Here is a 13,516-nt window from a genome sequence, read left to right on the forward strand (position 1 = left end):
GGATTCGTCCCGCCCCCCCTCCCCGCGCGGGGCTCGTTGGGCGAGGCCGGGCCAATGGGCGCCGGCCGCTTGCTCGGTGCTCTTGTGCGCACCCTGGCGGCGAGACGGGGGATTGCAGGCGGGGCGAGAAGGGGGGCGTGGCCTAGTACAAGAGGGGCGTGGCCTGGTGGGGCGTGGGCGTGGCACGAGTGTGGTTTGGCGGAGGGGGCGTGGCCGGGCGGAGAGGGGCGTGGCCTGGCTGGGCACGGGTGTGGCTGGGTGGAGTGGGCGTGGCTTGGATGAGAGGGGCGTGGCCTGTCGAGGGAGTGGGCGTGTCCCGACGGAGTGGGCGTGGCCTGGCGGAAAGGGGCGTGGCTTGGCAGAGTGGGCGTGGCCTGGAAGAGTGGGCGTGGCCTGCCAGGGCGTGGGCGTGGCCTGGCGGAGAGGGGCGCGCCCTGGCGGGGCACGGGTGTGGTTGGGCGGAGTGGGCGTGGCTTGGAGGAGAGGGGGCGTGGCCTGGCGAAAACGGGCGTGGCTTAACAGCGAGGGGGCGTGGTTTAACAGCGAGGGGGCGTGGCCTGGCGGCCGGGGCGGGCGCGGGAGGCGGCGGCGGCGGCGGCGGGCGGACGGCACGGGCCGGGCCGGGCCGAGCCGAGCCGGGCAGGGCTGGGCTGGGCTGGGCTGGGCTGGGCTGGGCTGGGCTGGGCTAGGGCCTCGCTGAGCCTCCCCGAGCCGCCCCGGGGCTGGGGATGGGGAACGTGGAGAGCGCGGACGGGGAGCCGCTGTCCCGGGGCCCGGGAGTGGCGGTCGCCGCCGCCTCCCCCGCCTCCCCCGGGGGGCTGCTGGCCCCCGGGAAGATGCCGATGCCGGAGCCGTGCGAGCTGGAGGAGCGCTTCGCCATGGTGCTGGTGAGCCCCCCATCCCCGACACCCCCCCCAACCCCCCCCAACCCTCTCCCGGTGCCCCCCCCCCCTCCGCCTCCGGTCCCGGTAATTCCCCCCCCGGTCCTGCTGCTCCCTCCCGGTGCTCCCCTCACCCCCCTCCTGCCCCCGGTTCTCCCCGCGTGGACGAGCCCCGGGGAGCCGCGGGTGGGACGGAGCCACCGGGGACCCCCCCCCGCCGCCACCGGAGCCCGGTAGGAGCAGCCGGGGGGGGGCAGCGGCTGCGGCACCGAAGGGGACAGCCCCGGGGGAACCCCGGCCCGGGACGGCCCCTCGGGGGTGACGCCTCTCCCGGGGCACCGGGGAGGGGGGGGGGGGGCTCTGCCACCCACGCCCCGTGCCGGGAATTTCTCCGGGAAAGCCCCGTGGGGACGGTGGAACCCCGGGGTTTGGGGTCCCCAGGGGCGTGGGGTCCCCAAAAGTTTGGGGTCCCCAAGGGTACGGGGTCCCCAGGGCTGTGGGGTTCCCAGGGGCACGGGGGTGCCATGCCCTACGTGGCCCCCCCCAGCCTTAAAAGCCCCCCGGTGGCCACCGGGGCCGTACCGGTGACGGGGACCCCATCAAGGTGTGGTGTCCCCCCCCCGGCTCCCCGCTGTCCCCTGTCCTGGCACCGTGCCGTGGCCGTGCCGTATCCCCGTGGTGTGGCCCCCGTTTGGTGGTGCCAGCGGATAACGGGGGGTGTGGGCCACCACTGGCCACCGTGGGCCACCAGTGGCCACCAGTGCCACCGTCCTGCACAGTGGGGTGGCCCCACAGTTGGGGGTTTGGGGTTACCTGCGCCAAGGTGTCCCCGGATACGGTACCGGGGAGCGGGCGGCTTCGGGGACACCGTGGCCGTGTGACAACCGGGGCGCGTGTCCCCGGTGCCTGGCTCTGTCCCCGTGTCCCCAAAAGCCATCGCAGCCCCGGGCCCGGTGGTGGCCGTGGTGAACGGAAGCCGTGGCGGGCAGGAAATGCCGAGCGCGGCCCCGTGGGGCTCTGGGCTGCAGCAGCCAGGACTGGGGGACACTGGGGGGGGGGACACACAATGGGTAACGGGGCCGTGCCCCCAGCTCCCGGTGGCACACGGGGCCGTGGCTCAGCCCAGCACCCTTGGGGCTGGTCCCCATGGGGCTGGGGGGGGCGCATCCTGCTGGGCGCATGGGGATGGCACCAGGGTCCCCGTTGGCACCGGGGTGGGGGCACGGCCGTGGGGGCTTCACCCATGGGTTCTGCGGTGCCACCCTGTCTGTGCCACCCCGGCTGCCCCTCGCCGTCCTCCTGCTGCCGTTGGGAGGAGAAGATTTCCCCGTGGGATGGGGCGGCAGCACCGGGACCAGGATCCAGCCCTGTCCCCATCCCCAGGTGTCCCCCCCCTGCCCGCCCCCAGCTGGGCTCTGTCCCCACGCAACCCCTGGCCCCGGTTCATCCCCATCCTTTGGGGGCTCCGTCCCCATCCCGGGGGGCTCCATCCCGGCTCAGCCGTGTTGGGGGGAGACTTTTAGGGAGGGTGGGGGTGAAGGAAGTGCCCCGGCCGGGAGCGGCCCCGCTCCCACCACAAAGGCAGGAAGCGGAGCAGCGGGAACGGGCGGCGAAGGCGCTCGAGCTTCAAAGCCCCCGCAGCCCCCAGCCGGGCCCCCGGCCCCTCCTCGGCTCTGTCCCTGGGGGTCCCTTTGCCCGGGGAGGGCTCGGAGCCTTGAGGGGGGGGGGACGGGGACTGGGTGGGAGGCGCTGCGGGGGTGTCGGGCTGGGCCCTACAATTTTGCAGGCGGCGGCGGGAGCGAAATGAGAGTGGCCCCGTGGGGAGGGAGGCACCGGCCCCGTTCCCGTCCCGGCTCGCCAAGGGCACGTTTGGTGGAGGCGCCGGGGTCCCCGTCCCCGTCCCCATCCCCGTGGGGTTGTCCCGGGGGTGCTGAGCCTCGCCCAGGCTCTGCCCCTGTTTCCTGCAGCTCCTCGGGGCCGGGAAGGGATAATTTTAGCTGCCACGGGGCGGGTGGAGCGCTGGCACCTCCCCGCTGCGGTGGCGGCTGGATTCGGCTAACGGCCCTGCCCGCCAGCCACCTTGGCTCGGTGGCAGCACCCGAGGGGGGTGACAGCACCCAAAAGGGTGGCAGCACCCAACAGAACGGCACCCGCAGCCATCCGGCACCCCCGGCACCCATCGTTTCCACCGTGGCACCTCGTTTTTCCCAGCTCATCCTTGCCAACACCGTCACCGCGGGCCATGTCCTTGTGCCAGCGGGTCCCCAGGTCCCTCTTGGCACCCGGGAGAGCCCCGGCCCGGCCGTGCCGGCGCCGCGGTCGGCGTGCCGGAGGCTGCGGTTTGCCGGCGCGGAAGCAGACGCAGGCAGGAAACTTGGTTGGTGGTGGTGCTGGGGAAATTTGGGGCTGTGGGGCACGTGTCCCCATGTCCTCGTGTCACCGTGTCCCCGTGTCACTGTGTCCCCGTGCCCCAGCGCTACCCGCGGTGCGCCCTGGCCGTGCCATGGGGCTGGGTGCCGTGGGGTCGCTGCGGGAATGCCGTGGGCTCGTGGGTGGCACGAGTCTGTCACCAACAAAAGCCACATCCTGGGGCTGGTGGCCCTGGGTGCCACAGGTCCCGCGTGGCTCAGGCTGGGGGGCAACGGCCCCGTCTTGCCCCCTTTGTCCCCACCGTGGGATGCGGTGACCTGAGCAGCCCCCGCTGTGTCCCCAGAGCTCCATGAACCTGCCCCCGGACAAAGCCCGGCTCCTGCGGCAGTACGACAATGAGAAGAAATGGGACCTCATCTGTGACCAGGTGCGGGGCCTTGGGGGGGGCTGTGGGGCCGGGGGGGGGGGGCTGCGGGGCCGTGCCAATGTCCCCATCTCCCCCCGTCCCTCCCCAGGAGCGGTTCCAGGTGAAGAGCCCCCCCCACGCCTACATCCAGAAGCTGCAGAGCTTCCTGGACCCCGGTGTCACGAGGAAGGTGAGGGGCTGGGGGGCTGCGGGGGTGTGATGGGGGGGGTAAAAAGGGGGGGCGGCACGGCTCAGGGCTTGCTCTGCCCACAGAAATTCAGGAGGAGGGTGCAGGAGTCCACCAAGGTCCTGCGCGAGCTGGAGATCAGCCTGAGGACGAACCACATCGGGTGAGCGCGGGGCGCAAGGAAGGGATTTTTATTTTTTTTTGGGGAGGGGGGGGGGGGGTGAAAGCGCAGGGTGCCGGGGGGGGGAGCATGGCACGGGGGTGCTGCAGCTGCAGGGGAAGTCGGAGCCGGTGCAGGAACTGGGCTGGTTCCTGCTGGGCCGTGCCGAGGGCAGGTCCCGGGGGCGGATGCCGGGACGGATGGGACGCGGCGCTGACGCCCTGCGCCAAGCAGCGCGGCCAAATCCTGCCCGGCTCCTCCCCGGCACCGGGGGGCTCGGCACCCACCCTACAGCCCCCCCAACCCTATGGGGGAGCCCCGAGGATGGATGGAAATGGGGTTGACCAAAGGGCTGGGGACCGGAGGGCGGTGGGGACCTCCCCGTCCGTGCCCGCATGCTCGGGGGGGTTGGCGCACGTGCCGGGTTGCGCCCCCGCGGCGGCCCCCGAGCGGCTGCGGGATTCGGCTCTCCCCCACCCGCGGCCCGAAAATAGCAGCAGCCTCAGACAGGAAACGCGCTGGGGCGAGGGGCTGGGGCCGGCAGGAAATAGGCGGCCGCGCGGCCCCGGCTGCTCCAGCTGCGCCCTGACTCACCGCCCAGCGGCACGCGGCGTGGGGACGCACGGGGACGCACGGGGACGCACGGGGATGTGGGGCCGGGCACCGACACCCCCCCCAACCCCAACCCCAACCAACGCGTCCTGGTCCTCTGTGCTGCTCTGCGTCCTCGTGCACCTCCATCCACGCACACCCCGTGCACGCCCGAGCCCCCAGCACGTGCCCCCCCCACACACACACGCGCGTGCCCCCCGGTGCTCTCCGTGCCCCCCACCGGGCTCCCGGTGCCGAGCACCAGGCTGTGGGGTTGGTTTCCCGCCTGGTGCTGAGCCCTCCCCCCCCTGCAGCCAGCAGATAACGCCCCAAGGGTGCTGCCGTGGGTGATAGCATGGGGGGGCTGCACCCACCATCGGTGCCGGGGAGCCCCCGGGACCCTCTCTGTGTTTTTGGGGTGCCCCCGTTGGTTCAGGGCATGGTTTCGGGGCATGGTTTTGGGGTGTAATCAGCCCCCCCCGGGCTCTGACTGCTGCGTGCGGCCGCAGGTGGGTGCGTGAGTTCCTCAACGATGAGAACAAGGGGCTGGACGTGCTGGTGAACTACCTGTCCTTCGCTCAGTGCGCCGTCATGTGAGTAGGGGGCTCGGTTTCGCCCCGGGGGGGGTGCGGAGGGACCGGGTGCCTGCTGAGATGGCTCCTGGCTGCGGGCCGGCGCTTTGCCCTGTCCCCAGGGGGGGCACGGGGTGCTCAGCCCCCTCCTCGCCCCGCTGCTGCCGCGCTGCCTCCGCTTCAGCGCTTGCTCCGGTGGCTGTGCCGCTCCCGCGCCAAAGCCGCCCCCGTCCCCACCTTTCCCCCCCCCCATTCCCCCCCCCCCGTTCCCCTTCTCGTGCGTGTCCCACCCAGGTTTGATTTTGAGGGCCTGGAAGGCGGCGAGGACGGCGCGCTGGAGAAGCTGAGAGCCTGGAGCAGATCCATTGAGGATCTGCAGCACCCCAGTGCCCTGCCTGCCCCCTTTGCCAGCAGCCTGGCCCGCTCTGCCCGCCAGACCGCCCTACGGTACGTACCCAACCGGGGGCTGCCGGCCAGCCGGGGGGGGGCACGTGCCCAGCACCCCGTGCCGTGGCCGAATGCTGCTGCCCGTGCCATGCCCACGGTGCCCACGGTGCCCGCACCCTGCGCTCTGCACCGCGCTGCGACCCCTCGTGCCGCAGCGTGTGCCGTGCCCTCCGTGCCCGCAGCAGCACGGCACCGCCTGTCCCCCCCCCGTCCCCGTGTCCCCATCCTGCCCGAGGTCCATCCATGGTCCCCCCCCGGTCCCCCTGCTCTGCTGCAGCCGTGCTGTCTCTCCTCTCCTCTCGCTCTCGCTCTGCCCCCGGGTAACGTGCCCGTGTCTCTGCCCGCAGGGCCGGGCCCGCTCGCCTCTCTGGCTGCGCTCTCTCTCTCTGTCCTCTGCGCCCGCCTCGCCGCTCGCCGGGTAAGTACGGGCAGCACTTTTGCTCCGTGCCTCTGTCCCTCTCGCGCTCCAGCCACTTCTCTCTGCCTCTGCCCCCCCCCCAAAAAAAAAGCCCCGCGGTCCCCTCGCCGTCCCCACCGTGGTCCTGTCCCCATCTCCTGTGCGTGGCCCCGGGCACCGCCGGGTGCTCCGGGACGCGGCGCGGCACCGGCAGCGCCGGGGTCCCCCCCTGCTCACCGTCACCGTGCGTGTGTGTCCCCCCCCCCAGCTACGGGACGCTGCCGAGCCGCAAGGCGCTGAAGAACTCGCGCCTGGTGAGCCAGAAGGACGACGTCCACCTCTGCATCATGTGCCTGCGTGCCATCATGAACTACCAGGTACGGGTGGGTGCCCCTGGGGGTGCCGCCGCTGCCTGCACCGGGGCTGCTGCCTCATCCCCGCTCCTTTCCCCCCCCCCAGTACGGCTTCAACCTGGTCATGTCCCACCCCCACGCTGTCAACGAGATCGCCCTGAGCCTCAACAACAAGAATCCCAGGTAAGGGTTGGGGGTGCCCAGGGCAGGCGCGGGGTTCCCCTCCGCCGCCGGCTGGGGACGATGGCTCTGCCGTGCCCCAGGACCAAGGCGCTGGTGCTGGAGCTGCTGGCGGCCGTGTGCCTGGTGAGGGGCGGCCACGAGATCATCCTGGCGGCCTTCGACAACTTCAAGGAGGTGAGGACGGAGCCGGGAAATGCCAAGCGGGGTTGGGGACGAGCAGGGAGAGCGGGGGACGTCGGCGTGGAGCTGGGATGGGAGAGCCAGGATCAGGGGGAATGGGAAAAACGAGGCCAGGGCTGGGTTTGGGAGGCTGGAAGCAGCCGGGCTGGGGGGCGGCGGCCGTGCAAATTCCTCCACCCACCTCCTCCCAGGTGTGCAAGGAGAAGCACCGCTTCGAGCGACTCATGGATTACTTCCGCAACGAGGACAGCAGCATCGACTTCATGGTACCCTGCCCGTCCCCGGGACATCCCCGGGGCTGTGCTGGGGGTTAAAGGGGGTGGGGGGCAGGAGGATGGGTCAGGGGCTCCCGGCCCCCCCCCTGACGCAGCCCTGCCTTGCAGGTGGCCTGCATGCAGTTCATCAACATCGTGGTGCACTCGGTGGAGGACATGAACTTCCGCGTGCACCTCCAGTACGAGTTCACCAAGCTGGGGCTCGAGGAGTTCCTACAGGTACCTGGGGGTGGATTTAGGGTCTCTGGAGGTGCCCCCCCATCTCCGTGAGGAGTCCCCCAGCCCTCGACGCCGTCCCCTGCCCGCAGAAGTCGAGGCACACGGAGAGCGAGAAGCTGCAGGTGCAGATCCAGGCGTACCTGGACAACGTCTTCGATGTCGGGGGGCTGCTGGAGGACGCCGAGACCAAAAACGTGGCCCTGGAGAAGGTGGAGGAGCTGGAGGAGCACCTGTCCCACGTACGTCAGCCACACGGGGTGCCCCGAAGGGCCCGGTTTTTGTGCCTGGGAGGGGTTGGAGGTGGCCAGGGGGGTGATCCCGTGGTCCACGGCTGCGTGTCCCCCCCCGGCAGCTGACGGAGAAGCTGCTGGACCTGGAGAACGAGAACATGATGCGGGTGGCGGAGCTGGAGAAGCAGCTGCTGCAGCGGGAGAAGGAGCTGGAGGCGGTCAAGGTGCGTGGGAGGGGGGAAAAAAGGGGGAAGGGTCCCGATCTTCTCCCCCTCCTCCCTGACCCCGACTGATTTTGTGGTGTCCCCCCCTGCCCCCCTCCCCAGGAGACCTACGAGCACACGAGCCACCAGGTGCACACGCTGCGGCGGATGATCAAGGAGAAGGACGAGGCTTTCCGGCGGCGCTACGGCTCCGAGCCCCCCCCCGTGCTGGGCGTCGAGCCCCCTCCCCAATCCGAGCCCCAAGCTCTGGATGAGGCCCCGAGGGTCCCCGTCCTGCCTCCCCCCGAGGCTGCGCCCCCCCCGCCGCCTCCTCCACCTCCCCTGCCGCCCCCTGCGCCCCCGCTGCCAGGTGAGGATGGGAAGGGGGGGGGAGCTGGGATAGGCCCCAAATTGGGGTGTCCCTGGGGCTGGGGACCCCAAATGGGGACAGCCATCCTTGGGCGTGGTGTCACCCCCTTGTCCCACTGCAGGCAAGTGCCCGCCGGCCCCCCCGCTGCCCGGGGCTTCTCCCTCCATCGCCCTCACCGTTGGGCTCTCGGGTAGGTGGGGAGGGAGCAGGGGTTGTGGGGTCGGGGAGGGTGAATGGGGACGAGGATGGGGAGGGTCCAGGAGCTGTGGGGACAAGGAGGGTTCAGGGACTGTGGAAACGGGGACAGGGAAGGTGCAGGGACCATGGGGACAAGGACAATGGGGTCGGGTGGCCCAGGGCAAGGGGACAGCGTGGGGACTGCTTCTCCGGGGCTGGGTGGCTCAGGGTGGGCTCGGGATGCATCCCCCTGCCCCGGGGGAGGCTGAGCCGGCTCCTGCGTGCCCCCGGCAGCCATCCGGATCAAGAAGCCCATCAAGACCAAATTCCGGCTGCCCGTCTTCAACTGGACGGCGCTGAAACCCAACCAGATCAGCGGGACGGTGTTCAGCGAGCTGGACGACGAGCGGGTGCTGGAGGTGAGCCCGGGGCCACAGCGGCTCGGAGAAAATCAGGGTGGTGGCGGGGGGACGCCGGTGGCACCGCTGAGCCCCCAAAATCCCCCCCACCCCCGCAGGACCTGGACCTGGAGCGTTTCGAGGAGCTCTTCAAGACCAAGGCGCAGGGCCCGGCGCTCGACCTGGTGTGCGCCAAGAACAAGGCGTCGCACAAAGCCGCCAGCAAGGTGACCCTGCTGGAGGCCAACAGGGCCAAAAATTTGGCCATCACCCTGCGCAAAGCCGGCCGAGGCACCGAGGAGATCTGCAGGGCCATCCACACGTACGGGCAGCGGGGTTGGGGTGGGGGCCGAGGGGTCCGGTCGCGGCGCCACGGTGCCAAACTCACGCGGTCCGGTGGCGCACGGAGAGCGCCACGGTGCCAAACGCATGCGGGGCGATGGCGCGGGGAGAAGGGGGCGTCCGGGTCCCGATGGCAATTTTTGGGGCAGGTTCGACCTGGCGACGCTGCCGGTGGATTTCGTGGAGTGCCTGATGAGGTTCCTGCCCACGGAGGCGGAGGTGAAGGCGCTGCGGCAGTACGAGCGGGAGCGCAAGCCGCTGGAGGAGCTGGCGGACGAGGACCGCTTCATGCTGCAGTTCAGCAAGGTGGAGAGGCTGCCCCAGCGCATGGCCATCATGGCCTTCCTGGGCAACTTCGCCGAAAACCTGCAGATGCTGACACCGGTAATGAGCCGGGGAGGGCGCCCCGAGGGGTCCCACCGCGGCCCCACACCCCGCTGAGCCCCTTCTCCCTTATCCTGTGCCCCCCCTGCAGCAGCTCAATGCCATCATCGCGGCATCGGCCTCCGTTAAATCCTCCCAGAAGCTGAAGCACATGTTGGAGGTGGGCACGGGGGGGGGTCCTCGCCCTTCAGCCTCGCCATAGCTGGGTGCAAAAGTCCCGTTTGGGGCTGGGGAGGCTCCTCCCTGACCCCCCCGTCCCGTCCCCTGTGCTTCACCCCTGCAGATCATCTTGGCTTTGGGCAACTACATGAACAGCAGCAAGCGCGGCGCCGTCTACGGCTTCAAGCTGCAGAGCCTGGACTTGGTGAGGGGCCCCCTCCCCTGGGGCTGTGCAGGGGGTGTTTGGGGGTGTGGGGGGGTCCCATCTTACACCCCATAATACCCCTGTGTGGCCCCGCAGCTCCTGGACACCAAATCCACGGACAGGAAGATGACGCTGCTGCACTTCATCGCGCTGACGGTGCGGGAGAAGTACCCCGAGCTGGCCACCTTCTGGCAGGAGCTGCACTTCGTGGAGAAGGCAGCCGCAGGTGCCCCCCCCCGAAATTTTGTGCATCCCCCTCCAAACCACCTCCAGCCACCCCTCGGGGGTCACCCTGAGCCTTCCCTGTCCCCGCAGTGTCCCTGGAGAACGTCTTGTTGGACGTCAAGGAGCTGGGCCGGGGCATGGAGCTGCTGCGCCGCGAGTGTGGGCTGCACGAGAACGGCGTCCTGCGAACCTTCCTGGCCGCCAGCGAGGGCAAGCTGGAGCGGCTGCAGAAGGACGCGCGGACGGCTGAGGTGGGGGCGCTCAGCCCCTCTGCACGCCCCCCCCCCACCTCCCCGGGCACGCGTGTGCCGTGCCTCGTGTGTGTGTGTGCGCCGCTTTGCCTGCCCCGGTGTGCTCGCCTCGCTTTGCACGCCCACGTGCGTGCCGTGCTCTGCACGCCTCGCTCTGCTTTGCACGCATGCGTGCCCCTCGTGCACGCCTCGCTTGGTGTGCTCCCTGTGGACTTCTTGCTGTGCACACACCTGGCTTTGCACGCTACTCATGCATGCTGGGCTTTGCACAACCCTCGTGCACACCTGGCTTTGCACGCCTCTTGTGCACACCTGGTTTTGCATGCCCATTGTGCATGCCTGTCTTTGCACACCCCTCGTGCAACCCTGGCTTTGCACGCCTGTTGTGCACACCTGGCTTTGCATGCCCATTGTGCACACCTGGTTTTGCACATCTGTTGTGCACACCTGGCTTTGCACACCCCTCATGCAAGTCTGGCTTTGCATGCCCGTTGTGCACGCCTGGCTTTGCACACTCTGTGCACACCTGGTTTTGCATGCCCCTCATGCACACCTGGCTTTGCATGCTCCTTGTGCACACGTGGCTTTGCATGCCTGCTGTGCACTCCTGGCTTTGCACACCCCTTGTGCAAGTCTGGCTTTGCACACCTGTTGTGCACACCTGGTTTTGCACACCCCTTTGTGCACACGTGGCTTTGCACGCTCCTCGTGTGCTCCTGCCTTTGCATGCTCCTTGTGCACACGTGGCTTTGCACGCCCGTTGCACACCTCTGGGGAGCCGGGGGGGGGGGGCACACCCAGCCCCTCCCTCACCACCCGTCCCCGTGCCAGGACGCCTACAACACGGTGGTGCGGTATTTCGGCGAGAGCCCCAAGACCACCCCCCCGTCCGTGTTCTTCCCCGTCTTTGTCCGCTTCATCCGCTCCTACAAGGTACGGGGGGGGTCAGGAGGGGCTGGGGGGGGGGGGTCTCGAGGAGGGCTGGCCCCCAGTGCCACCCCCTCGCTGCGGCAGGACGCGGAGCAGGAGAATGAGACGAGGAAGAAGCAGGAGGAGGTGATGCGGGAGAAGATGCTGGCGCAGGAGGCGAAGAAGCAGGAGAAGGTGAGTGGGGGCCAGGGGCTTTTTTTTGGGGGGGGGTCTCTGACGTGTTTCGGGGGTCTCTGATATTGGGGGGGGGCCCTCTCGCAGCGCAACAAGTGGCAGCAGCAGGAGCTGATCGCGGAGCTGCGGCGGCGCCAGGCCAAGGATCACCGCCCCGTCTACGAGGGCAAGGACGGCACCATCGAGGACATCATCACCGGTACGACCCCCCCAGACCCCCCCCCAAAAAAAAAACAAAAAACCCTCTGGCATTCCCACGAGAGGGGCTGATGGTGTCTCTGTGCCCCCGGCCCCGTGCCCCCCCCCCCAAAAAATGCAGCTCTGAAGAGCGTCCCCTTCACCGCCCGCACCGCCAAGCGGGGCTCGCGCTTCTTCTGCGACCCGTCCCACCACGACGAGTCCAGCTGTTAGCCCCCAGGTACGGCCGTGCATGCCCGGCCCCCCCCAAAAAAAAAACAAAAAAAACCCCTGCATGCACCCCCCAGAGTCCTGCATGCACCCCCCAGAGCCCTGCATGCACCCCCCCCCCCCAGAGCCCTGCATGCCCCCTTCCCCAAGCCCTCCCTGCATGTGGTCACCCCGGGGCTCTCCGGCACAACGCTGGGGTCTGGTACAGGGCATGGCACCAGATCCCGGCACTGGATCCCTGTGGGATACTGGATCCCAGTACAGGGTCCCAGTAGAACACTGGATCCCAGCACTGTGTCCCGGTGCGAAGCTGGATCCCGGCACAGGATCCCAGTGGGACACTGGATCCCGGCACAGGGTCCCCATGGGACACTAGATCCCAGCACAGGGTCCCAGTAGAACACCAGATCCCAGCACCGTGTCCCGGTGCAAAGCTGGATCCCAGCACAGGGTCCTGGTCAAACACTGGATCCCAGCACAGGGTCCCAGTGGGACACCAGATCCCACCAGTGCAAAGCTGGGCACTGGCCGGGTCCCAGTAGCAGATCCCAAGGCAGTACAGGATCCCAGCAGTGGATCCCAGTGCAATAGGGGATCCCAGCATGATACCGGATCCCAGACCAGTATGGGATCCCAGCAGTGGATCCCAGGGCAGGAGGGATCCCAGCACGCTGCCAGCTCCCAGTAGCAGATCCCAGTGCAATATGGGATCCCAGCAGCAGATCCCAGTACAGCACCGGATCCCAGTTCAAGGCTGGGCTCCCAGCAGGGGGGGGATCCCCGTGCCGTACCGGATCCCGGGGCTGCCTCCCCCCCCACCAGGGCTGCCCCTGATGCTGTTTTCTCTCCCCCCCCCCCCAGCCCGGAGGCGCCGGATCCGCCTGTAACACACCAGGGTAAGGCCCTGACACTATGGGGGGGGGGGGGGGGCACAGCGGCCCTATTGCCCCCATCACCCCCCCCCCCCAAAATCACCTCCTTCTGACCCCCCCCAGGTCCCGCCGGTCGCCTCCATCCCCTGGAACCCCTTAGGGTGGGGGGGGGACACCCCGGTGCCACCGTCCTCATCCTCGAGGGCAGCATCCACCCCTCCTTGTCCCCCCCCCAAAAAAAAAATAATCTGGGGGCTTCTCCTCCCCCCCTCAAAGCCAAGCAGGGACCAAATCCTGCTCCTGGTGCTGGGGGGGGGGTAGTGGAAGGGGGACATGGGGGGGGGGCTGTGGGGTTGGGGGTCCCCATCCCCAGGCTCTCATCTCCCTGAAGCCACTGGGACCACAGTGGGGGGGGGGACAGGGGATGGTGCCCCCCCCCCCACGCTCGTCACTTTGACCACTGATGAACACTAATTGCCAAAAATTAATAAAAACACCAAAAAAAAAAAACACAAAAAGGGACCAAAGCCAGGCTGGGGGGGTGATGGGGGGGGGGGGGCAGGATGGCCCCCTCCCATGCCCTGTTGCCCCCCCCCCCATCCCCATCCCCCTCCCCGTGACTTTTTGTACATGTGAAATATACCCAGGAGTCTTTTACGCTGATGGTGTCTTATTTTTTTTTAGGGTGGGGGGGTCCTGGTGTGCGGCCCCCCCCATCAAACCCCCCTTTTCCCTGCTGCAGGGGTCCTGTGTCCTCATTTGGGGTGGGGGGGGGGGGGGCGTTAATATAAATCTCAGCCGCCCAGAGCTTATCCCTAAAACAGGGCAAAATAATAAAAAAACCACTTTTTCCCCTAATCCTCTTGCTGGGATTACCAACCACACCCGCGGCTGGCCCCAGACACACCCAGGACCCCCCCCCCATTTCCCCCCAACCCCCCCCCCCACCCAAATACCCCCCCCCCGT

The 13,516-nt window shown here is 69.0% G+C and overlaps 1 protein-coding gene across 5 annotated transcripts; it reads left to right on the forward strand.

The window, feature by feature from the left end:
• Positions 1 to 575: 575 nt before the first annotated feature.
• On the forward strand, positions 576 to 13,067 carry FMNL3 (formin like 3). 5 transcript variants are annotated; one of them, XM_038172580.2, is made up of 28 exons: positions 577 to 887; positions 3,595 to 3,678; positions 3,767 to 3,847; positions 3,931 to 4,007; positions 5,105 to 5,188; positions 5,462 to 5,614; positions 6,280 to 6,388; positions 6,471 to 6,547; positions 6,628 to 6,721; positions 6,919 to 6,993; positions 7,111 to 7,221; positions 7,314 to 7,460; positions 7,574 to 7,675; positions 7,778 to 8,024; positions 8,146 to 8,214; positions 8,496 to 8,620; positions 8,719 to 8,921; positions 9,091 to 9,325; positions 9,417 to 9,485; positions 9,609 to 9,689; positions 9,786 to 9,915; positions 10,005 to 10,165; positions 10,997 to 11,098; positions 11,180 to 11,269; positions 11,357 to 11,468; positions 11,589 to 11,687; positions 12,539 to 12,573; positions 12,673 to 13,067. In XM_038172580.2, exons 1-26 carry the CDS (start codon positions 729 to 731, stop codon positions 11,678 to 11,680), a joined length of 3,069 nt encoding a protein of 1,022 aa, XP_038028508.1. In that variant the 5' UTR covers positions 577 to 728; the 3' UTR covers positions 11,681 to 11,687; positions 12,539 to 12,573; positions 12,673 to 13,067. The 5 variants fall into 5 exon arrangements, with proteins under 5 accessions (XP_038028509.1, XP_038028508.1, XP_038028510.1 ...); XM_038172579.2 differs by having other exon boundaries at positions 578 to 887; positions 7,311 to 7,460; XM_038172581.2 differs by lacking the exon at positions 11,589 to 11,687 and having other exon boundaries at positions 576 to 887; positions 7,311 to 7,460.
• The last annotated feature ends 449 nt before the right edge of the window (positions 13,068 to 13,516 follow it).

This window comes from Anas platyrhynchos, chromosome 34 (assembly GCF_047663525.1).
Source record: "Anas platyrhynchos isolate ZD024472 breed Pekin duck chromosome 34, IASCAAS_PekinDuck_T2T, whole genome shotgun sequence".
Lineage (NCBI taxonomy): Eukaryota > Metazoa > Chordata > Aves > Anseriformes > Anatidae > Anas > Anas platyrhynchos.